The 27,059-nt window shown below is 45.2% G+C and overlaps 1 protein-coding gene across 1 annotated transcript in view; it reads right to left on the minus strand.

Moving 5' to 3' along the window:
- BCAR3 (BCAR3 adaptor protein, NSP family member) overlaps positions 1-27,059 on the minus strand; it is a 104,536-nt gene that overhangs the window by 36,194 nt on the left and 41,283 nt on the right. Inside the window, exon 3 of the mRNA XM_044301586.1 lies at positions 24,429-24,468. Within this exon, the coding sequence (XP_044157521.1) occupies positions 24,429-24,468 (40 nt within the window). The remainder of the gene's footprint in view (positions 1-24,428; positions 24,469-27,059) is intronic.

Below are 27,059 nucleotides of genomic sequence, written 5' to 3' on the forward strand. Positions count from 1 at the left end.
AAAACACACAATAGTGAATGCCTAAGATAGGGTAAGGGAGCAGGGAAAAAGAAAACGAGCGCCACCCTGGACGGACACACTGGTCACAAAATGTAATGATCTATCGATTGTATTACTGCAGATATGGGAAAAACAGATAATGTGTGGTACAATGACCAACCCATAAATGCAGACATGATAAATTATTTAATGTAAAGGGTGAGTGGAGATCAGATGTGGGCAGACCGCCATGGCTATAGTGCATAAAATATGGTACAAGAGACATAGGTCATACAAAAATGTGTAAACAGTGTACCAATAAATGGACAGTGATGGACCAAGTGAGATAGCTCAACATTGGCAGCACATAGCCATGGCTGGGAACCTGTGATCAGACACTCACCAGTATGGGACCAAGTGTGAACGGAAAACCAGGATGGCGCTACCCCAACGCGCGTTTCGGCGTGCCTTCGTCAGGGGGTCAGCAAAAGCACCTGTCCTGACCTCCAGGGCCGCACCGCCAATTAGGCGAGGTGAGGCGATTGCCTTAGGCGCGGCCCTGGTGACAAGTGGGGGGCGGCAGGGCACAGGGAGATGAGTGCTTCCATTGTGGAAGCGTTCATCTCCATAGTCATCTGTATCGCCGTCCTCAGGACAGCAATACAGATGGATGCTGTGGGGCAGGGGAGAGGCGTCTCCCTTCCCCGTTCCTTTGATCAGAGGCCGGTGCAGGCGGCGCGATGAAGTACAGCGCAGGGACACAGGCCGGTAGGGGCCTGCATCGCATAGCTGCCAGACTGATGGAGGTAAGTATATGTGTAGTGTCCCACTATGTAAATGTGGGCACTACTCATAGGTCAATTGGGTCTCCACCTCCTGTGGTATTTTGTATTGCATTTTAATGTATGTTGTCATATTATCTCCTGTGTACCAGGCCTGTTAGGGGTGTAGTTTATCCCCCCAAGCTGTAGAGGGAGCTAGGGAACCCCCTAGTATATATAGTTAGGCCCAGACAGGAAAGAGTCAGTCCAGGCTAGTCCAGGAGGCTAAGTAGTGCAGTCTAGCCTGCCTGAAGTGCTGAGCAAGTGAAGCTCAGAAGTTAGTCCAGGAGAAGAAGTTGCCTCCTGAAGATATCTAGTACCTTGAAAAGTACAGTGCAGAGGCACTTTTATCCAGCCAAGTAGAAAGCTGAAGGGCAGAAGGATATTTACAGCAAGAGGATTTATACCAGAGGAAGGTTTCCCTACCCAAGGATAAAGCCAGCAATACGGCATACAGGCCTTGGAGAAAGCCAGACAGGATCTGAAGAAAGTACAGCCTGATCTGTGAGTGTTATTCTCTCTGAGTATCTTGCAAGAACTTTGCCTGCCATTTATGTGAAGCCTGCCTGTTACCAAGTCCTTGCATATGGAACTAACTGAAGCCTGTATATAGTTGAACTGTTCAGTAAAAAAGAGCTCTGGTTCACTACAACTGTGTGTACCTCAATTATTCCTATGATAAATCGGTGTGCCACCATTACCGGCACTGGTGTCACGAACTATAAGGGATCTTGCCACCGGCACACTAAACATACAACACCCAGGGCACCTCACCTACCACCAGGCCTGGTCCCTATACCCAGAGAGTGCCCCAGAGGATCTATGTGCCAGCCTCTCCATCACTGCTGTACGCCTGCCCAGGGTATATAAAAACTGTGAGTACCAATAGCAACCCTCGGTCTGTTAACTGTCCCCTGTGACCTTACATTCGCTCCCCCTGCAGGACTGGCGTATTGCATATGTGTTTATATTTTTTAATATAGTACAATGGAGGAGAGGAGCGCTATGGGGGCACTTGTTACTGGCACATGATTGGTGTTGGGCACTTGTTACTAGCACATGATTGGGGCGGCACTGTGGGGGCACTTCTTACTGGCACATAATTGGGGGGCATCTATGCGGGCTTTTCTTACTGGCACATGATTGGGGGAATCTATGGGGGGCACTTCTTACTGGCACATGATTGGGGGCACTTCTAACTGGCACATTATTGGGGGGCACTTTTTACTGGCACATTATTTGGTGACACTATTGGGGCATTTCTTACTGGCACATTATTGGGGGGCACTATGGGGGCATCTACTGAGGCCACAAACAAGGGGTAATTTTATATGGGGGGCTCTGTATAGGGGCATTTTATACTGGGACACATTATGGTGGGTACTATGGGGAAGGGGGGAGAGGAGTACTATGGGGTCATCCATGGGGGGCACTAAGAAGAGATATTTTATACTTGCAAATTCTGGGGGACACTGAGGGCATCTACTGGGGCACTATATATGGGGCATTTTATACTGGTACATTATGAGGGGCACTAGGAGAAAGGAGGGACAGGAGCACTATGGGGCATTTACTGGGGGCACTATATAGGGGTATTTTATACTGGTACATTATGGGGGGCACTAGGAGGAAGGGGGAGAGGAGCACTATGGGCATTTACTAGGGGCACTATATAGGGGTATTTTATACTGGCACATTTTGGGGTACTATGGGGACATTAGCTCAACTGGGTGCATTAAAAGGGGGTATTTTTCTTACACTGGTACACATTATAAGGGGGCATTTTTTGTACTGTCACATTAGAAGGAGTATTATTACTACCACTGGGGGGCATAATAGTGGGCTTTATTACTATTGGGGGTCTATGGGGAACATGATTACTAGGGCACTATGGGAGCATTATTACTTCTGGGACACAGTTAGGACATGTTGGGTGCACTGTAGGAGCACTGTTACTACCATGTTTGCTCTAGCAGAGAATTATTACTATTAGTGGGACTTTGGAGAGCACTATTACTGTGGGGGCACCTTGGCACAGTATCAGCCACGTTTTGTCCTCCTACAACAATTGCCTCAGGATGGCAATACAGTTGAAATTCTGGAATCAGGAGGGTTAATTAACTCTAAGAGTGACAGTTCATTACTTACTTGGCTAGCGGCAGTGAGGAGGGCTCAGGTGGTCCCCTGGGAATTAGCCCCTTCCCTCCAGAATCTGTATACCAGTGGTGGCGAAACTATGGCACGGGTGCCAGAGGCGGCACTCAGAGCCCTATCTGTGGGCACTCGCACCCTGGAAAAAGTCCATGGTATACCAATATACCTTAGACTTTTCCTGCCATTCATCAGCACAGGGCACACTATTAGCGGCACAGGCAGCGCACTGAATGTAGGCAGGCTATTATAGCTAAAGTACATGGGAGATATACTATATCGGACTGTAGTATTCAGGGTAAATTGCCGTGTTGCCACTTTGCAATAAATAAGTGGGTTTTGGGTTGCAGTTTGGGGACTGCTATATACTATATACAGTCCTGATCAAAAGTTTAAGACCACTTGAAAAATGGCAAAAAATTATATTTTACATTGTTGGATCTTAACAAGGTTGCAAGTAGAGCTTCAACATGCAACAAGAAGAAATGAGAGGGAGACAAAACATTTTTTTGAGCATTCAATTAATTGAAAATAACGATTAAACTGAAACAGGCTGTTTTTCAGCTGATCCAAATTTTAGGACTACATGCCTTTGAAAGGCCAAATCAGTGCAAAGATGTGGATTCATTGTCATTTTCTGTCAGGTAGTCACACGTTGTGATGGCAAAGGCAAAAAAACTCTCCCTTTTTGAATGTGGTCGGGTTGTTGAACTGCATAAGCAGGGTCTCTGACAGCGCGCCATCGCTGCTGAGGTGGGACGCAGTAAGAAGTGGAATTTCTTAAATGATCCTGAGGGTTATGGAACAAAAAAGTCAAGTGGAAGACCCCAAAAAATTTCACCAGCACTGAGCCGGAGGATCCAATTGGCTGTCCGTCAAGACACTGGACGATCCTCGACCTAAATTAAGGCCCTTACTGGTGCTGACTGCAGCCCCATAACCATCAGACAGCATCTGAGACTGAGGGGCTTCAAAAACAAAAAACGTCTTCAAAGACCTCGTCTCCTTGAACGCCACAGAACTGCTCGTTTGGACTTTGCAAGAGAGCACCAAACATGGGATATTCAAAGGTGGAAGCAAGTTTTATTCTCTGATGAGAAAAAATTTAACCTTGATGGTTTCCAACGTTATTGGCATGACAAGCAGATCCCACCTGAGATGTTTTCTACGCGCCAGAGTGGAGGGGGCGCCATAATGGTCTGGGGTGCTTTTTCCTTCAGTGGAACAATGGAGCTTCAGGAAGTGCAGGGGCGTCAAACGGCCGCTGGCTATGTCCAGATGTTGCAGAGAGCATTCCTCATGATTGAGGGCCCTCGTCTGTGTGGTAACGTCACTGGGTTTTTCAACAGGACAACGCTACAGTACACAATGCCCGCAGGACAAGGACTTCTTCCAGGAGAATAACATCACTCTTTTGGCCCATCCTGCGTGTTCCCCTGATCTAAATCCATTTGAGAACCTTTGGGAATGGATGGCAAGGGAAGTTTACAAAAATGGACAACAGTTCCAGACAGTAGATGGCCTTTGTGTGGCCGTCTTCACCACTTGGAGAAATGTTCCCACTCACCTCATGGAAATGCTTTCATCAAGCATGCCAAAACAAATTTTGGAGGTGATAAACAATAACGGCGGAGCTACTCATTACCGAGTTCATGTTTGGAAGTTGGATTTCTGTTTTGGGGGGGTTTCGGTTTTTTTTTGGAGGTGTGGTCCTAAACTTTTGATCAGCTGAAAAACAGCCTGTTTCCGTTTATTCGTTGTTTTCATTAAATTGAATGCTCAAATGTTTTGTCTCACTCCCATTTCTTCTTGTTGCATGTTGAAGCTCTACTTGGAACCTTGTTAAGATCCAGCCATGCTAAATAAGATTTTTTGCCATTTTTCAAGTGGTCTTAAACTTTTGATCAGGACTGTATAACTATATATGCACTATGTTCATCGCCCATTCTCATGCCTGCTGTTCCTCAACATGCCGGCTAATCAGGCACTCTCTCACCACTCTCTTATTAGAGGAGAATGTGGTGTTTACTGATTACAAGCGCAGAAAGTCATAATCACAGTCATTGGGAGAATTTATGTGGTTGAAAATTAAGTGTCATGGGACTCTGTTTCCATGAAAGTCCTTTCTAGGGATATCATTAGCCTGGGAAGCATAGAACAAGAACACTTCACTGCCTGCCCAGCCTGCCCGCTGCCAGCATGATACATGGAAACTTCTGTCTATAGGAATTCCATGTAAACAGGAATTAACACATGAAACAACAACAGTCATCCCGGCTACAGCGTTCCCAGCCCGGCTAGAAATCATTTACCACAGGTCCCTCTCAGGCCTCATTCGCATGACATATGACGGCCATTTTTTTTTTTTTAACGCCCATCACCAGGGGGTTTTCAGAGACATTGCAGTCTATTGGGCTATTCACGTGGCTGTTTTTATCGGTCAGGGAATAACAGACATCCAAAAAAGGCCAGACAGACCACATTGAAATCAACAGGCCTGTTTTTAATGGCCGTTTAGACAGGTGTTAAAAGAAAGAAGCAAAACCGATGACAAATAGATAGATGGACAGGTAACGGATGCACATATGGATGCAAAACGGCCATGAAAAGCTGATTCTGAGTTTATCCATTTTTAACCCTCGTCGTGTGAATGTAGCCTTATAACATGAAACAGTGGTCTGTTTAAAACGGATACTATGGTGAACTACTACTAGAGAACAAAGACGATGCAGAGTCTTCATTGACTAATAAGGCAGTATGTTGGATTGACGGTACCCGACACTATTCCTCCCGTCAGATTTTCTTTGAACATATGGGTATCTGCAAATAATGGCAAAGCTGCTATTCACGCATTCATCATGAGATTGTGTAGACGTTGCATAGTCTCCTCTTTCTACAAGCTATTTTTGGGGATTAGGTAGTAAAAGGGGTCCACTTCCCTTCTCTCCTGTGATGGGGAAATGATGCCCTCGGCCATGCCTTCCTCACATTATGGAGAGCCGTTTGTAATGATGAGATAATGCACACTAAACAGGTACAGGGGTTAAGAAAAAGTGGTATGGTTCATGCACCAAGCTCCCTTCTATTCCACTGGACTGGAAGTATGACTGCTGCCACTGCTGAGGTCACCAATTGGCAGGCAGCAGTGACATGCATGTACTGTATATGGCAAACATCACTTCCAGTAAAGCGAGCACTGGAAGTAGAGAAGAAAGGAGCTCGTCAGGGGAACTGGAGTGCTGGTGAGTCTTTTTTAAATTAAATAACTGCACCCTGCCTGCATAAATGAAAGGAGTTCCCAGTCTAGGAGAACCCCTTTTATTCTGCTATGGGCCGTTTTACCCTCTTTGTACACCGCTGCTCAAAAGAAATGCTTTCCATAACACCCAACTTTCTAAAAGCTGAAAGGTGGACATTATCTGCCGCCCACGGTAGAAAATTATTTTTTACACTAAGCCTTACCTCCAACTCTGCCCAATCCAGCCTAGTCCCCTTAGTGCCCCCACACAGTAATCATGTCCCCTTTGTGCCCCCACACAGTAGTCATGTCCCCTTTGTTCCCCCCACACAATAGTCATGCCCTCTTTGTACCCCCACACAGTAATCATGTCCCCTTAGTGCCCCCACACAGTAGTCATGTCCCCTTTGTGCCCCCACACAATAGTCATGTTCCCTTTGTTCCCCCCACACAATAGTTATGCCCTCTTTGTACCCCCACACAGCAGTCATGACCCCTTTGTGCCCCTACACAGTAGTCATGCACCCTGTGTGCCCCCAACCAATAGTCATGCCCTCTTTGTACCCCCACACAGTAGTCATGACCCCTTTGTGCTCCCACACAATAGTCATGCCCTCTTTGTGCCCACACACAATAGTCATGCCCTCTTTGTGCCCACACACAATAGTTATGCCTCTTTTGTGTCCCCACACAGTAGTCATGCCCCTTTTGTGTCCCCACACAATAGTTATGCCCTTTTGTGCCCCCACACAGTAGTTATGCCCTTTTGTGTCCCCACACAATAGTTATGCCCTTTTTGTGCCCCCACACAGTAGTTATGCCCTTTTTGTGCCCCCACACAGTAGTTATGCCCTCTTTGTGTCCCCACACAGTAGTCATGCCCCTTTTGTGTCCCCACACAGTAGTCATGCCCTCTTTGTGCCCCCACACAGTAGTCATGCCCCCTTTGTGCCCCCACACACAGTAGAATACCATTTAGTGCCCCCAAAAACAGCAGAATGCCCTCTCACAATAGTGGTGCTCCACTTCCCACCTTACAATAGTGTAGCCCCTTCCCCTCACAGTAGTGAAGCCTGTACAGTTAATAAAATAAAAAAATAATTACCTAGCCCCGTTCCCTTGGTGAGTGGAGAACATCCTGCTCTCCCCTGCAGCAGGTGCGATGTAGTGATGTCATCACACCTGCTGGACTGAGCACAAGAGCGCACAGGCCAGGGGATGATCATCGATTATATCACTGCCCTGCACCTGCTGCTGGAGAGAGCAATGACCAGGTGAATGGTGAAGCACAGTTCAAAGCAGGACACGACTCAGTCCTCCCAGGACCTGTGGGGCAGTGTCCTGCCGGATCCAGGATGGTTAGGAAGTATGGTCCAATATTCTGTTCTTTAATCCATAATCAGTGAAGACTACAGGCTGCTACAAATGTCAGCCGACAGTCTGGTGATGAGTCTGCAGGGCAACCTGAAAGAATTTGAAATAGAGAGGCTACAAAGAAGTGCTTCCATTAATAAACATATAAATTGCTAGGCAATGCCATAATGTATTCTGCAGTGGCTCCAGAGACTTCACACTTTGAGTGGGCTCTCTGGTCCATCCAAAGAAAAGTATGCGCCGCAGCAGCTGTAAAAGTAAACACGTGACAGGTGCAGCGTGCAGGGTCCAGCAAAATGTCAATAAGGGCTCATGCACACGACTGTATGGCTTTTTCAGTGTTTTGCGGGCCTTTTTTAACGGATCAGTTTTTCCGTATGGCATATACAGTATACAGTAATTACATAGAAAAAATTGGGCTGGGCATAAAACTTCCAATAGATGGTTCCGCAAAAACGGAATGGATACGGAAGACATACGGAGTACATTCCGTATGTGTTCCGTTTTTTTTTTTTGCGGACCCATTGACTTGAATGGAGCCACGGAACGTGATTTGCGGGCAATAATAGGACATGTTCTATCTTTGAACGGAACGGAAAAACACAAATACGGACATGGAATGCACACGGAGACACTTCAGTTTTTTTTGCTGACCCATTTAAATAAATGGTTCAGTAAAAGTAACGCATACTGAATGCAAAAAACGTTCATGTGCATGAGCCCTAAGAGCTAACAACTCGGAGCAAACACAAGCTTTACAGGGATGGTCTCATCTCGCTGTTACTAAGGCAAGATGAGATACAGTCCTGACCACCAGCCGGTCGGGAATCAGCAGAGCGCTCCGGTGCTCGCTGTTTCAGTATCTTCCATTCCAGTACATGAGAGCTACGGAAAAAGCTATGCTGTTTCCATAAGGCCTCTTTCACACGGGCGTCAGTTTTTTTGCCCGGATAAGAGGCGGGTGCGTTGCAGGAAAATGCGCGATTTTTCCACGCGAGTGCAAAACATTGTCATGCGTTTTGCACTCGCGTGAGAAAAATCGCGCATGTTTGGTACCCAAACCCGAACTTCTTCACAGAAGTTCGGGTTTGGGATCAGTGTTCTGTAGATTGTATTATTTTCCCTTATAACCATGTTATAAGGGAAAATAATAATGATCGGGTCTCCATGCCGATCGTCTCCTAGCAACCGTGCGTGAAAATCGCACCGCATCCGCATTTGCTTGCGGATGCTATGCGATTTTCACGCTTCCCATTCACTTCTATGGGGCCTGCGTCGCGTGAAAATCGGACAATATAGAGCATGCTGCGATTTTCACTCAACGCACAAGTGATGCGTGAAAATCACCGCTCATGTGAACAGCCCCATAGAAATGAATGGGTCCGGATTCAGTGCGGGTGCAATGCGTTCAACTCACGCATCGCATCCGCACAGAATACTCGCCCGTGTGAAAGGGGCCTAACTAGCTTGCTGTGTTACGCTGTTTCCGTAACTAGCGTGCTGTGTTACGCTGTTTCCGTAGCTCTCATGTACTGCAATGGAAGATGCTGAAACAGCGAGCACCGGAGCGCTCTGCTTCCATCGGCTGGTGGTCACTCCTGTAAAGAAAAATTTGGTACCAAATGTTAAGGTCAATTAAAATGAGACATGCTTGCAGATAAATACAATTATTTATTTTATAACTGATTTTATTTTACTTTTACTTCTACTTATATATCACTGACATATCCCATTGCGTTTTATACACATCATCTAATACCTCAGAACTGAAGTCGGTGTGGTTTCAAGTTTTAAAGTGGTTTTCCACTTTAAAAATCAATTACCGAAGTTATTCAACGGAGCCCATACATTCTGATACACTGTACTAAGACGGATCTCCGTACAGTATTAATCAGAAGTTATGAACGAAGCGACTTCGGATGTAACATCGGAAGCTCGCTTTGCTCATCTCTACCTATCAGTATAATGTAGTTATCTGTCCTGACAAAATTTATTATTTAGAACAATTTAATTTATGTATTTTTTTTTCCAGACATGAACACAGTGCTGCGCTTCATGCACACAGCCATTTCCATATCTGCAATATATACCGGTAGATACCTTCCGTGTGCATTTTTCTCACTGCCATCAATAAAAAGGGCTATGCTTATCCGCAATACAGATAAGAATAGGACCCGGTCTGTAGTTTGCAGAGCAGCCACATAGAACCCAAAAAGTATGCATGTGTGCATAGCCCCATAGAAATGAATGGGCCAGTGTGCTGTCTGCAAAAGATTTGAATAGCACACAGATGAAAAATATGGTCATGTTCAGGTGCCCTTATATGTCTGTCAAGGCCAAAATATAGACGCTAAAAATTGCAGTCCTATTACATCTTCCATTACCCCATCTGTATTTTTTTTTTTTTGCCCCACTGACTTCGATGAGAAAACAAGACACTGCTTCCTACAGAATTAGGACTCGTGCACACAAACTTATTTTTTCTCTGTGTCCGTTCCGAATATATGCAGAACCATTCACTTCAATGGGGGCGCATAAAACGGAGATGACTTTGTGTGCATTCTGTGACTGCATGTCCGCATGGCTAAGCTGCAAAAAAATAGAACATGTCCTATTGTTGTCCGCGTTATGGACAAGGATAGCACTGTTGTATTAGGGGCACTGTTGTATTTCTCACTGTTGTATTAAGACCCTCCAACCTGAAAGATTTGGAGCTCATTGCTAAAGATGAATGGGCAAAAATACCTGTGGAAACATGCAAAAAGCTGGTCTGCAATTATAGGAAACGTTTGATTGCTGTAATAGCCAATAAAGGCTTTTCTATTGATTATTGAGAAGGGTAGGAATAATTTTGGACTGGACACTTTTTGCTCAAATGTAAATAAAAGCTGAGAAATGTTATTTTTTCCACAATAATGCCTCTTGTAAATCGTCTTATTATCTTTTTGGAGACACCTGTCATTTCCCGTCAAAAAATTACTTGCTGGTTGAATAAAATTAACTTTAAGGCCTCTTTTAGATGGGCGTTGCGGGAAAAGGTGCGGGTGCGTTGCGGGAACATGCGTGATTTTTCAGCGCAAGTGCAAAACATTGTAATGTGTTTTGCACGCGAGTGAGAAAAATCGGCATGTTTGGTACCCAAACCGGAACTTCTTCACAGAAGTTCAGGCTTGGGATAGGTGTTCTGTAGATTGTATTATTTTCCCTTATAACATGGTTATAAGGGAAAATAATAGCATTCTGAATACAGAATGCATAGCACAATAGCGCTGGAGGGGTTAAAAAAAAACAACAAATAATTAAACTCACCTTAGTCCACTTGATTGCGCAGCCCGGCTTCTCTTGTGTCTCCTTCTTTCCTGATTGAAGTAACAGGACCTGTGGTGACGTCACTCCGGTCATCACATGGTTCATCACATGATCCATCACCATGGTAAAAGATCATGTGATGGATCATGTGATGACCAGAGTGACGTCACCACAGGTCCTGTTACCTCAATCAGCAAAGAAGACAATAAGAGATGCCGGCTGCGCGATCAAGTGGACTAAGGTGAGTTTAATTATTTGTTGTTTTTTTGTAACCCCTCCAGCGCTATTTTACTATGCATTCTGTATTCACAATGCTATTATTTTCCCTTATAACCATGTTATAAGGGAAAATAATAATGATCGGGTCTCCATCCCGATCATCTCCTAGCAACCATGCGTGAAAATCGCACTGCATCCGCACTTGCTTGCGGATGCTTTTGATTTTCACGCAACCCCATTCATTTCTATGGGGCCTGCGTTACGTGAAAAATGCAGAATATGGAGCATGCTGCGATTTTCACGCAACGCACAAGTGATGCGTGAAAATCACCGCTCATGTGAACAGCCCCATAGAAATGAATGGGTCGGGATTCAGTGTGGGTGCAATGCGTTCAACTCACGCATCGCGTCCGCGCGGAATATTCGCCCGTGTGAAAGGGGCCTAAGTCAAAATTTGCCAGGAGTATGAATAATTATGGGCAGCACTGTACATGTACTACTGATCTATGCAAGAAGATGAGCGCAACAATAGGTAGTAGCAGAGCGGCCAAGTGCTGCACAACACAGCAAAGTGAGAACACAACCCAAGAACTTGTGGACATATGAAGATAACTGTAGGGCTGATGTCATTTTCTTGCCTTAGAGGGAAATGCTCTTAAAGACAGCGTTACTTTGATTCCCAATCGCAAACAATCTGTTTTGAGCAACTCGTTCCTTCAGATCATGCTTAAAAAAGAGCCGGGCTTATAGCATTACCAGATCTAAGGGGCGTTACACCAAGCACAATGCTGGTTTTGTGAAGTATAATTGCTGCTCACAAGTCATCCAAATGATGTTTATGACCCATAAATAGATGAACAGAGAAGACAAGCAGAAATCAAAGATTTATAAAATGTTGCGTTTCAAGTCATTTGTAAGAAGCCATTCATATGACTAATAAAGGGGCTTCAAACGCACTTGTATTCTCTGTGTCTGGGATGGGAATTTTCAGGACATTGGTATAGAAGTATTCAATGCATATCACATATACAAGATAAGGCCACACGTGGCACAGTATAGGGCCCTTGGTAAGTTGGCACAGATTTTAGATGATGGTCAATTTTTTCCTAATAAAATCCACTATAGAAAATAATTGTTTGAAACGATGGAGATAAAAATGGCTAACCTTACTGTGCCCGTATACATCAAATGAACTGGCTGACCATCTAATGTGTATGGGGGCCGTCCCAGCAGATGTAGGGGATATACAACATGCCCGATCCCTTGTCCTTGGGGGAGGTAAGCCACCCGGAGACGTGTCTGGCAGCAAATCACTCCCCTTTCTCCATTTAAACAAATATACGTTTAGCCGAGCAGGGCCGGTGCAAGGATTTTTGCCAACACAAGCGAAGCTACATTTTGGCCCCCCCCCCCCCCCCCCCCCCGCAGCTCATCTGGCCCTGGTCCCGTCTGCATAAGCTGGCTTCTCCTCTGTGTGGCCCTGGTATCTTCTCTCTGGTTAAGACAATCGCTGGTTTGAGGACAGTATTTTTCACCCTCTAAGATACACCTAGGTTTTAGAGGAGAATAATAAGAAAAAAATATTTTCCATTACACCTCAGGTCAGACCAGCAATCAGACCCCAATGTTAATCAGACCTCAGCTCACCCCCCTAATCAGACCCCCAATGTTAATCAGACCTCAGATCAGACTCCCATGTCAGACATCAGCCCCTATCCATCAACCCCCCATGTCAGCCATCAGCCCCCATCCATTATGCCCCCATGTAAGCCATCATGCCCCCATGTCAGCCATCAGCCCCACATGTCACATTTCCCCCCCCCCCATGTCACATCAGCCCTCCATGTCACATTTTTCCGCCCTCCCCCAGGGTGCGCCCTAAGGCAGCCGCTTGGTCTGCCTTATGGTAGCACCGGCCCTGCAGCCGAGCACAAATTGTTATGGAGGGTTTGGAAGGAACGGCTGTTGGCTGAATGAGCATTTGCCGATCAGCTACACAATGAGGGACATTTATCAAGACTGGCATTCCCGTACGCCAGTCCATCCCCTGTGCCCTGGAGTGAGATGCTACCAATTTCTTAAGAGGCAATTAATAAATTAGGGCACATTTCTGGAAGTCCATGTGCAAGAAACCGAAGCCTCCATTAGCCAGGGGCTGGTGTATACTTCAGCTAAAGCTTACACTAGTTTTTGGCGTAATTTATAGTAATATGGACCCTCCCTTCCCACCAAGCCTTGCCCCTTTTCTTGCCACTTTAGAAAAGTGTCGAGAAGCTTCAAAAGTCACAAATGATTGCACACAGACACTTTTGTCTAGCTGTATACCAACTATTGGTTGGCTTACATTGAGATGGATTTTTATACTACAATTGTAGCGCAAATTTGGAGCAAAATAGTGCATTTTAGGCCCCATTTAAGTAAAACTCCACCCCCTGTATGCTAGGCCCCATCCCCTTGTCGAGTATGTCAGTAAAATAATGTGAAAGCCCTAGATGCGCCAAACTGTGTCAAGTTGCACCACTTTTCATACAGATTTTTGCCGCGGACACACCAGTAAATAAGGGCGGTAGTGTCTGCCAGGTGAACTTTAAAGGGAACCTGTCACCCAAAAATCGCCTATTAAGCTGTTTACAGTACCTTATAGTGCTGTATAGTCGTTTCCTGATGCACTTTTTGTTAGTTTTGCAGCATGTATGCTCAGTCAGAAATCGATGTTATATTCAGCTGCTGCCCCGTGCTTCAAGTCAGGCTTGAAGTCACGGGGGCAGCGGCCTCGGCGTCTTACATGGCCCTCTCCCCGCCCCCTGCCTCTGTGACTGACAGCCGAAATCCGATTCCGGGACCGCGCTCAACGGCCGCATGCGCAGTAAAGGGCGGCAGGAGCGCGGTCCCGGCTGCCGCGCGTACTACGCGCCGTCTTACTTTCGCCGCACTGCGCATGCGCCCGACATCCTGTATCAAACGCGCCCGCGCCCAGATGCCGGGCGCGGGCGCGTTTGATACAGGATGTCGGGCGCATGCGCAGTGCGGCGAAAGTAAGACGGCGCGTAGTACGCGCGGCAGCCGGGACCGCGCTCCTGCCGCCCTTTACTGCGCATGCGGCCGTTGAGCGCGGTCCCGGAATCGGATTTCGGCTGTCAGTCACAGAGGCAGGGGGCGGGGAGAGGGCCATGTAAGACGCCGAGGCCGCTGCCCCCGTGACTTCAAGCCTGACTTGAAGCACGGGGCAGCAGCTGAATATAACATCGATTTCTGACTGAGCATACATGCTGCAAAACTAACAAAAAGTGCATCAGGAAACGACTATACAGCACTATAAGGTACTGTAAACAGCTTAATAGGCGATTTTTGGGTGACAGGTTCCCTTTAATCTTAAAAAAATGAAAGCTGCTTTGTGATTCGTTGCTTTGGGTAACAAAGACATTGTATTTCACATTTCAGAAATCTAGCCCCTGAGGGATGTTTTTGTGCAGTTAATCAAAAAACATTTTGTCCTTAGGGTCCATTCACACGTCCGTACGGGGCCACGCTCCGGAAATGTGGATGCGAGAGAGCACATAGTCTGCTCTCCGCATCCATTCAGTCCCCATAGAGAATGAATGGGTCCGCACAATTGCGGAACGGGTTCAGACAACACTTGCGGACGTGTGAATGGACCCTAAGGCCCCTTTCACACGGGCGAGTATTCCGCTCGGGTGCAATGCGTGAGTTGAGCGCATTGCACCCGCACTGAATCCGGACCTATTCACTTCAATGGGGCTGTGCACATGAGCTGTGATTTTCACGCATCACTTGTGCGTTGCGTGAAAATCGCAGCAAGCTCTATATTCTGCGTTTTTCACGCAACGCAGGCCCCATAGAAGTGAATGGGGCCGCGTAAAAATCGCAAGCATCCGCAAGCAAGTGCAGATGCGGTGCGATATTTCACGCATGGTTGCTAGGTGACGATCGGGCTGTTGACACGATCATTATTATTTTCCCTTATAACATGGTTAGAAGGGAAAATAATAGCATTCTGAATACAGAATGCAAAGTAAAATAGTGATGGAGGGGTTAAAAATAAAATAAAAATTAACTAACCGAGTCCACTTGATCGCGTAGTTGCGGATCTCTGTCTTCTTCTGTAATGTTGAGCTGCCGGCTAAGGACCTGTGGTGACGTCACATCACATGATCCAATCACATGGTCCCTCACCATGGTGATGAACCATTTTATTGGACCATGTGATGAGCACAGTGACGTCATCAAAGGTCCTATTCCTGTGCACAGCAAAGAAGAAGACAGAAGAGATACCGGCTGTGCGATCAAGTGGATTAAGGTGAGTTAAATCATTATTATTATTATTTTTAACCCTTCCAGCACTATTTTACTAAGCATTCTGTATTAAGAATGCTATTATTTCCCCTTATAACCATGTTATAAAGGAAAATAATACAATCTACAGAACACCTAACCCAAACCCGAACTTCTGTGAAGAAGTTCGGGTTTGGGTACCAAACATGCCGATTTTTCTCACGCGCGTGCAAAACGCGTTACAATGTTTTGCACTCGCGCGAAAAAATTGCGCATTTTCCCGCAACGCAGCCGCATCTTATCTGGGCAAAAAACATGACGCCCGTGTGAAAGAGGCCTAAGACATGGGCACCCAGCAATCTCACTCATGGGATGCCTATGCCTGAAAGAGGGTGCACCCCCCTGTAAACCACTTAGAGGCTGCGGTCGCTATTGACTGTTCCATCTAAGGGGTAAAATGGAAGCGCCGCTGTAATGTGAGAGTGCCGGGAGGTGTATGTTGGTACATATTTCTTCAGCTGTATGGGCACAGCCAAACACAGGGCGGAATTTCTGCTGCACACTGGGCACAGATTTCACTCTTTGCATTGCAAAGGGTGAAGTCCACAGTTGGCATCTGCAGTATACATTGACATGCTGAGGATCCGCAGCATGTGAATGAGATTGCTTCAAATCTTACTTTGCAGACACTGTAAAACTCTGTGGATTTACTACACTCGGGGCATTATAGATCTTGCATAACCCCTTTAATACCGAAACATGCTGTAAATAATGTAGCATGGTATTTTTTTGTAATTATATGAGACTATAAAACAATGTGGGGGGAATTTATCACAGACTGGTATTTTACGTCACACTATGATATCCTCGCCATATATTAGGCTCATCCTCTAGCAGTCCATGCGTCTAAACTGAAATCGACGGCAGCTTGGGACAAACAAAGTTTGGATACAAACGTCACCTGCACCTAGATTTGGGCTCAATGGTGTTAAACACAAGATTTGCTACTTTTTTATGCCAGAAAACTGGTGTTTTCCCCTCTGTATGCCTATACAATGGGATACCATCATGGAGGCTTCCATCAGAGAACGGATTCCATTGCCGACCTAAACTGCAGTAATGACAATACTGACCCCCTAACTGCCGCGGGATGCTGTATGCTGCTGCCAAAAATACCCCGAATGACCCTAGACCCGGTTCTGCAGCTCACAGACAGTGCCAGGCATAGGCTGTGATCCCAGTTATTAATACTCCATGTAGTGGAACACTTCAGATTAGATAAAAATGCAGAAATGTAGCATCCAGCGCTCCGCATAGTGACCCACTTCATGAGCAGACACTGCGCCCATTCACGGGGCGCATACTCGACATCTGTAGGAAGTAGGACTGTGAACAATATGAGCCGGCCTTGCGGATTGTATAGGGACAAACATTTCATCACTGGGGACTAAATTGCATGCGGGGAGAACAAGGACACTTTCTGGGGATTCATATTCACAGGAAATGACAGAACTAAAACTAAAATGGAGATGTGTCCAACATATAACCACATATATTTAGAAACTGTTATCAGGACAGATGCCATTAAATGAGGACATCTGTACAATTCCGTTAAAGTTAAAGGGGTCCTCTCACTTCAGCAAGTGGCACTTATCATGTAAAGAAAGTTAAGTCAAGCACTTACTAATGTATTGTGATTGTCCATATTGCCACCTTTGCTGGATTCATTCATTTTTCCATCGCATTATACACTGTTCGTTTCCGGGGGTTACGTCCACCCTGCAATCCAGCAGCGGTGGTCGTGCTTGTACACTATAGAAAAAAGCACCGGCTTTTCTGGTGGCTGGGACCACTCTTGCACACACAGGCTAGTGCTTTTTCTTGGCTAAAACAATCATTTGCCAGCCTATCCCTTATAGCTGAGCCCAGTAAGAGGAGGCTCTGCTAAACAGCAGGCAGTGGTCGGCTGCAATATTCACAACATCACTTTGACTCCGATCACGTTCTGCCTGCGGTATTTATTCCGTGGGGATTATCCCACTGTTTTTAGTGTATCCAATTAATAAAGATTTTATTTTATTTGAATCGTCTATTCAAGCAGTGATCCATATCAGTAATATAGACGCTAATCTACTGTGATAAAACTGTCCTCTGCAGTGATCAGATGGGGTCTTTATTGGAAGTAGCAATGGACTGTGATCACGTATCTTTAAAATGGTTGATGTCCTTCCACTGGTCCCTTATTTCAGAAGACAAATATGTACCTTGATTGAGGCCGGAGACCTGGCCTGAAGCATCGGTCCATTTCATGATGTCATTATATGGCTGGTTTATTTTTGGCATTTTTGTGGATTTTTTTGTTTTTTTGCATTTGTGTTGACTTATTAACTGCACTGCCCTGCATGGGCCTCTTCTGATGTGTGTTTTAATAATGACTTGCAGTCCCTGTGTAATAACAATCATGGGGCATCTATTCGTATGACTCCTTTATTATTCCTGCTAAAAGTTATGAAAGAATTGCTAGCAGTTTGCAACGAAGGTCCAGATGGGTGTTACCAGTTGGGGGGTGCCTCTGCACAGTCTGACACTGGCAGCACCGATTGTATAATGTCAGACTGTGCAAGAACACTCCCTCCCCCCCAACTGCAAACACCCATCTGGACCTTCATTGCAACCTGCTAGTAATTCATTCATAATTTATAGGAAGAATAATAGAGGAATGGCACATCATACTGTCATAAATATAAATGCTCCAGAAGTTTTGCTGAAGCAGCTGAACACAGACATGTCAGGAGAGATTACAGGTCCTGTATAAAGTCTACAGTCAATTATGAAATGTGGCACAAAGTGTTTTACCTGACTTTTTTTGCACAGTTTTTTTAAAGCAGTTTTGTCATATTTTAACAATATGCAGTGTAATTTATGTACAGTGTTTTTCCACTTTGGCATGGGGGTTAAAAAATGCCGGAAAATAACATAATGAAGGACAGGTAGAATATGAATCCAAATCCCCTGATAGGACAGTAGTAATGTAAGCAGTGTTGGACTGGGGAGCCTAGGGCCCACCAGTAAGATCCATTCAGGGGGCCCACTGTACAGCTACATGCAAATATTATCTGCTCCCACAGCGACGACTGATTATAGGGGTCCCTGCAGCGACTTCCACAGGGCAGGTCCCTGGGGAAAGAGGATACTTTCTGGCACAAGTCACCCCTGACCAACCACTGCTTCTATAATAATACACTGGGCAGTCTATTAACCTCCCTAATTTGCTATATGAACAAATCTGCAGAGGCAACTGTAAACCAACTGATGTAGATTGGATGGAGGAAAAACCACTGCAGAGTTTCCAGCAGATGCTCAAAAGTGGCCTATATGGTATGTCCACCCCTGTCTTCTGCTAGACCTCAGCGGCCCTGTTTTATTAAAGGGGTTGGCCACTTTCTGGTTATTGTTCACCAATGTGTTTGTGAGATTATATGTCACTTACTAATATGGCCTTTCTATATTTTATAAGATAATGCCCCCTTGTTTATAAAGCCTTATGTGCTGTCCACACAGAGGTCCTGTCCTGTCCATAAGATGGAGGGTCATGTGACCAGGAAAATCACCTCCACGTGATGTCTCCTCCATTCAAATACACTACACCTGCCATCTGCACTTGTTCTGTAGGGAGTTCAGTGCAGGTGCAGTGTATTTGAATGGAGGAGACATCACATGGAGGTGATTTGTCTGGTCACATGACCCTCCATCAGCGGCCATCTTATGGACAGGACCTCTGTGTGGACAGCACAAAAGACCCTGTAAACAAGGGGGCATATCTTATGAAAGAGCCGAATTTCAACGAAGGCCATTTTAGTAAATGACGTATAAATCTCTCACAAACACATTGGTGAACAGTAACCAGAAAGTGGCCAACCCCTTTAAGGATCCTTTATTGTGTCACAGCTTGTGTGACCAACCAGAGGACCCACTGGGCCAGTCCGATGCTGCCAGCAGGTAACCCACAGCAAATTATGCAACTCAATATGATTGTGGAGACAGTATATTGCGGTTTTGACTTCCCTGTTAAAATGAGTGGAAAGAATTTGGAACAAATCCATGAGAAATCTGCAACATAAATTGAAATGTTGCAGATTTCAAAATCCACACAATGGGCTAATTTCCAAGTGGATGTAATGTGTTAAAATCTCATCCACTTACCTACTATACTGTATTCCACTGTAGAGTTTCCAAGCGGATTTGCAGCAAACCTGCCCTTTGTGAATTTACCCATAAAATACAATATTTAATCATTTATAACAATTATTATATTATTTATAAATTATAACAATCATGTGTCCTGTAGTAAATAAAAAATAATACTGCCCTATCGCCGTATTCTGTTGCTCCTTTAAGCAGCAAATACATAACCTAAGACCATAAGATATCCATCAGAGCAACGACTTGTACGTCACTGTCACGAAGTGTCATACATTATTAAATACTCGTGGGACTTGTCTGTAGAATCGCAGTATAAGGCATTATCATTCTTTGCATGAAAAAACTCAGTCTTATGTTCCCACAATTTAGATTACGAATGGATGTAAACCAGATGGTGGTTCATATGCGGTCATTACATTATGTGTGGAAGAAAAATTACCAAGCATAGCTATAAAACAGCTTTGTAAGTAAAAATATGACCTCAGAATGAAGTATCACTCATGGCCAGCAGGTGGCGCTATCAGCCAAAAATCTGCCTTCTGTAACTGCATAGGATCAGAGCTCACTACAAACCACTATATTCCTCAGCATAAAACCTAAGGAACTGACTGGTTACTGCAAACGTAGAATGTACAAGAACTAACACTAAGGTGCAGCGTCGTGTTACCGTCATCGCTAGTGATCAGGAAAAGGGTTAAATGAAAAATAATCAACGCTATCAACTTATGGAAAAAGAAATTTATGTGGTCAGGAATCACGGACACACTATGTAGATTATACTGTAGGACTTGGTCCAAGTTCACTTCTCCTCACTTAGTCATAAGAGCTTACATTCAGCTAGACTTGACAGAAATGACTCAGCCTGCAATTGCTATTCCAGCTGTTAGAAAATGGTGTCCGCTGAGTCTGCAGGATCTGTCCGGGGTGCTATACATTTTCTGGTATGGGAAAGTATGTATCATGGAGTCAACCAATTACCTAAGTAAATGAGCATTTAAAGGGGTTAGAAAACTTAAAGGGGTTGGCCCACCCTCAGTATAGGGCTTCAATTTCTGATTGGCAGGGGCCTGACTTCCCACCGATCAGCTGTTTTGGCGTAGCTCTCGTCCATTGTGTACCTGGCTTCCATTGTAGTGAAAGGGAGCATTGCTGCACTTACCAGCTCCATCCACTACACAAAGGATGTACTGTATAGATCTGGTGCTGAGCTACCCCATAAAAGCTGGTCAGCGACGGTGCATGGTGTCAGATTTTTCTTGGTTAATGTTGCTAAATTCCTATTACAGGCTGTTAAAATGCATTACACACTACCAACACTAGAGGTCACTATAACATCATTTATATAGGTCAGCCACAGGAAGTTAGATAGAAGAGAAGTTGAGGGAGAAGAGGAGTGAAGAGTCTAGGAGACAGACCCTGTCTCTGTTCTCCTGGGCCGTGCCCAGGAGGTAAGCTACTTGAACTTTTGGAATCCAGAAGCAGGATTTAGTAATCCTACATTGTAGAGTCAAGGCCAGACACTACCTGGACTATAGTTCAAACAACCTTTTCAAAGAATGGAGCAGAGAGTTTGCCTGCCATGAGGGAGACTGCCCTTGGGTTGTATACTATTAGTGCCAGAGGATCCATATTATTGCAAGACTAAAAAGCCTTAGCAAGATCAGGAACCAAGTAGAGTATCATTACCACTCCTGCATAAGTTGAGCTGGAACCTACATACTACACCTCACAGAGCCTGCTGATTGGGATTTGCAGCTTTATCATCTTTACCAACTTCATGTAAGACAAAGTACTGTTATTGAATGCTACTTATTGCAAGACTACAACTTACAAGTAAAGTTCCTGTTTGGAACTACTGCCTCTCTCATCATTCTACTTCATCTCCTAATTGCACCTAACAGTGCTGGCGTGACGAACACAGGGGCCCATCCACCAAAGCACCCTAAGCATACCAACTACCATGAAGGGCACCTCGACTTCCATCTGGCTGGTGTTCCCTGCAATAGAGAGTGCCCCGGAGGATTTAGTGCTGTCTTCCCATCCACTGCACGCCGGCCCTGGGAGCTACAGATAAGTGAGTACAACCACTGCACCCACTCGGCACATTATCACCACTCTCACCGTGCACTTACTACATCCCCTGTGGCCCGGTCGTCTCATTTGCTACAAATGTTTAGACGGAAGTATTAAAATTTATGTCTGGAAACTTGGTAGTTCGGTAATAGCTTGTTACAACTGCCATGTAACCATAAAAACCGAGCTTGGCCCACATAGGAATTTCCTGATCAATAGTATTTAGATGATACATTCATAGTGTCAATGGTCAGTAATTCAGCTTCTTGTCCAAGTCGGATCGTCATCAGAAACAAAGATCATCTCTCTGGCCAATGATCTGCGATAGGATAGAGTCAATTATCCTCAATGGTCAACTTTAGTTATAGGTACACATATGACTTTTTACTGTCGTTAATAAAACGTTCGTTTGATGGAAACTGCAGCTATAAGCAGGGATGTACACGGAAATCCTAATGCGCCATAACAAAACTTACATTAGGCCCTGACAACCCCGACTACTTCCTTATTACATTTCAAAACATATCTTATAGATGATGTAGCATCCTTTTCTACACGTACAGCTCAAAATCCCTCACTTCCATTCATATAGTACATGAAAGAACTCTGACTGCCTGCAATATCACTAGGGAAAATAAGTGATCACATTTGTATGTACCTAGCTCCCCCTGGTGGTGGCTGCAGGTAAACCGTATAGCTGTGTTCTGGGAAACTGGAGGAGAAGCAGTTCACAGCTCCTTCTCATCACAGGCTCTATAGGTGTTGCATGGATGACTTCTATAATAGATACACCACTTGTATAACAATTCAAGGATCAAAATTTTACATATATATATATATATATATATATATATATATATTTTATGCGTCTGTCAGCAGATTTGTACCTATGAAACTGGCTGACCTGTTACAGCTTGGCAGCTGAAGACGTCTGTGTTGGTCCTATATTCATATGTGTCCGCATTGCTAAGAAACATTATGTTTTAATATATGCAAATGAGCCTCTAGGAGCAACGGGGGCGTCGCTGTTACACCTAGTGGCTCAGCTCTCTGTGCTACTGCCGCGCCCTCCGCACATTTATTGGCAGGACTAGGTGTGACGACGTTTTTTTTTTAACTGCCTGACCCTGTCAATCAAAGTGGAGAGGGCGCGGCAGTTGCAGAGAGAGCTGATCCTCTGGGTGTAATGGTAACGCCCCCGTTGCTCCTAGAGGCTCATTTGCATATATTAAAACATTATTTTTCTTGGCAACACGGGACATATATGAACATGGGACCAACACACATGTAATAATAGGTCAACCAGTGTCATGGATACACATCTGCTGACAGATGCTCTTTAAAGGGGTTCTTTTAATGTTGATGACCTTTCCTCCGTATAAGCCATCAATATCAGATCGGTGGGGGCATCCTCGCCGATCTCGCAGTGCACGCGTGCCGTCTCCCTTCTCTCTTCCTGTTTGCCATGGACATGGCAGCGGCGAGCAGGAAGAGAGACAGGAGACGGTACGTGTGCACGGCGCATGCCTTCTCTTCATACAGCTGATGGGTGGGGGTGCCCCTGCCGATCTCATATTTATGACCTGAGCTTGTAAGTCCTTAACACAGAACACAGGGTATACAGGGAAGAAAAGAACATTTCTGGTTCTGGGGAATAAGCCGTGATTGGCGTGTCCTACATTGCTCATATTTAGCCTGCAGCCGCTGGGATATGGAGGTAATAGGCTCAGATTCAGTACAGTACAGTTACTCATTCACAGCCCTGCCTGATCCTTTGTCCCAGGAGGGGGGATGGAGCTTGTCCTGTGGGATGTGCACACACAGGCAAAAAGCAGCGAATACGGCCATTATCCTCCTCATACACCGTGCACTGATCTCACATGGGGGACAACGTGCTATTGTTTCAGCAAATCTCTTTCCATGGCTTGCTCGCAGACAGGCTCGGGGCTGTGCCCGCTGTTTAGACTGCCTGGATAAAGGGGAATTGCGAAGAATTACAAGGGAAGCATCTCAGGCCTGGAGACAAAATGGGGTTACTGGTGTGTGTAGGCTGCTGCACCCAGACACTGGGCTATTAAGACTGGTGCCACGTCTAATATCAAGGAGCTTCATGATGTCTATTCTTAACTTGACATGCATACATAAACGAGTGCAATGTACATAATTCCAATAAGATTATATTAAGGAATTGCTATGTAAGCCATTGTATTTGTGCTATTTTCTATATGGCCAGCGTTAACATCCCTACGGAAAGACTCTTCACAGTACTGATAACTGGAGCTTTTTGTAAATGGCAGAACCCTTGTATCCGTGTCCCTGCTGACAGTGAAAACACATGACTGGGAACTTAAAGTGGGCCTAGAAAAAGTGGCCCCATTTTGTAATTGGGTCCAAACTGCACTGCTGGGTTGGTATAATTTGCCGAAATACCATATTTCAGTACATTATACCACCCCGGCAGAGCCAAACACCAAAGTGCATCACAAAATACCTCCCCAAAAACTGCCCCTCTGTGGTGGCCATTGCAACTGCCTAGTTCTGTCCTCCTACTGTAGTTGCCTCAGGATGGCAATACAGTTGAATTCAGGAGTGGAGTTAAATCATTAGTTATCATGGCTGGTGGCCAGAGGAGGGCCAGGCGGCGCCCTTGGGCATCGGCCCACCGGAGGTTTCCCTGTAGGGTCAATGGCTGGTCTGCTTCTGGGTGTAATGTTTAGTACATAGAGGTTAGAAAACAACAGATTCCCCCTCCCGATGCATGATCTTACCTTGACATATTCCATTGCAAAATCTGGAGATTTATAGTCCCTAAAATAAAATAAAAAGAAGTGTCAGTAAACAGGGCAGAGAAAGCATGAAATGAGCCGTGCTAGGAAGGAAAGATCATTTTCTAAGCTGCACAATGCAAGATCGCAACTGGAACCGTAAAAATTCCACCCCTGTTACAATGTTATTCATTATACAGCACAACATGCTAGTTTTCAAGGCTAAAATGTCCTCATTTATGCTACTGGATTTCTCAGCCACCAGGGTGACATTGCAGCCTCGTCATGGAGCAGCGACTGAGCAGACTCTCAGTTTAGGACGTCCTGTTGGCGTTTTTCTATTCCACTACTGATATGGCACTAACATATTCTGCAGTGTTAAGTACTTTATAGGCATGAATTATTGCCGAAAACTACCAGTCATGGTTCAACCTAAATTTTTCAAAGGGTCACTGAGAGATGGGAACCAGAATCTGATAAATTGCTAATGGCCACCAGTCCACATTTACCTTGCACTGGGTTATACACACATCATCATCCAAATAACCTTCAATCAGAAGTTGTGATAGGGGAAGCATACCGCGGTACTTGTACTGTCGTACAAACCCTACCAGACCTGCCTTGTGAGAATTAGCACAAGGTCATTGCCCCAGCATTCACAGAATGAAACAGGGTGGTTAGAAGATAGAAGAAGTGAAGATTATGTCTCCCTGGATAATTTCATTTATTTCACTACATTTCTTAAAGGGCATCTGTCAGCAGCTTTGTACCTATGACACTGGCTGAACTGTTGCATGTGCACTTTGCAGCTGAAAGTGTTGGTCCCATGTTCATATGTGGGTGCACTGCTGAGAAAAATGAAGTTTTATTTTATGCAAATGAGCCTCTAGGAGCAACAGGGGCGTTGTTGTTACACCTAGAGACTCTGCTCTCTCTGCAACTGCCGGTGTGATGACCCTGGCCCTGTCAATCACAGTGCAGAGGGCATGGCAGTTGCAGAGAGAGCAGGACCTCTAGGTGTAACAACAATGTCCCCGTTGCTCCTAGAGCATACCTCCCAACCATCCCGGATCCGGCGGGACAGTCCCGCATTACAGTGGCTGCTCCATAGGAAGCAGAGACAGTTGCCTGTATTATGATGAAGCCGATGTCCTGCTGCTGCTTGGAAGAAGGTAAGTATGTGGTGTTTATTTTTTAACTTTCTGTGAGGGGCACAATGTGGGCATATTACTGGGGGCACAATGTGGAAATATTACTGGGAGGCACAATGTGGGCACATTACTGGGGGGCACAATGTGGGCATATTACTGGGGGCACAATGTGGGCATATTACTGAGGGGCACAATGTGGGAATATTACTGGGGGCACAATGTGGGAATATTACTGGGGGGCACAATGTGGGAATATTGCTGGACGGCACAATGTGGGAATACTGCTGGGCGGCACAATGTGGGAATATCACTGGGGGCACAATGTGGGAATATTACTGGGGGCACAATGTAGGCATATTACTGGGGGGCACAATGTGGGCATATTACTAGGGGGCACAATGTGTCCCTCTTTATTCGTTTACAGAGTTGAGAGGTATGTCCTAGAGGCTCATTTGCATATATTAAAACATCATTTTTCTCAGCAATGTGGGCACATATGAACATGGGACCAACACAGACGCCTTCAGCTGCCAAGCGCACATGTAACAGGTCAGCCAGCGTCATAGGTACAAAACAGATGCCCTGTAATAAAATATAAAACAAGCAATAAACTATGTACATCAATCATTAATTATCGCAAAAAAAATATTGGCAGGCGCTTAGAAATTTAGTGAAATAAATAATCCAGGGGGACATGATCTTCACTTGATCCAGAATAAGGCCCCATGCACACAACCGTATCCATTTGGCGGTCTGCAAATCGTGGATCTGCCAAATACAGATGCGGTCTGTGTGTCGTTCGCATTTTGTTTGCAGACCCATTCTCTTCATTAGGTCCTTGGTCCACATTTTGTGAACATTTTTGCGGAATGGACATGCGGAAGCTGAAAGCATACGGATCTGTGTACTTTAGACATTCACATGTCCTTTCTGCAAACAGAACACGCCCTATACTTGTCCAAGAATGCAATACATCTGTATTTTGCAAATCTACGATTTGAGGACCACAAAACTGATATGGCCATATGCATAGGCCCTTACAAGTGCATTAAGTGCAATTAACATTTCAGGTTGGAAGGTAAAGAAGTTATCCCAGGACTAATGTAAAAAATGAAAATCAGACATCATACAGGACATGACAACATCTTTCTAAAGCTAGAACCAGCCCTGTACCTTACACGGATCCAGAGATCTCCCCATTCATTGCTCTGCTAAATTTATATCAAGCTGACAGCTCAGGGAGAGTGTCTCTTCTGCTGCAGCTCAGGGGGCGTGTCCATGCTCTCCCTATCACAGCTCAGGGGGGTGTCCATGCTATCCCTATCACAGCTCAGGGGGCGTGTCCATGCTCTCCCTATCACAGCTCAGGGGGCTTGTCCCAGCTCTCCCTATCACAGCTTAGGAGGCAGCTGAGGAATGAAACTGAGCATGTGTGGCCTTCTCAGTGAGCAGGTCAAAGAAATAAGAAAAAAGCAAACTGCAG

This window comes from Bufo gargarizans, chromosome 7 (genome assembly GCF_014858855.1).
Source record: "Bufo gargarizans isolate SCDJY-AF-19 chromosome 7, ASM1485885v1, whole genome shotgun sequence".
NCBI lineage: Eukaryota > Metazoa > Chordata > Amphibia > Anura > Bufonidae > Bufo > Bufo gargarizans.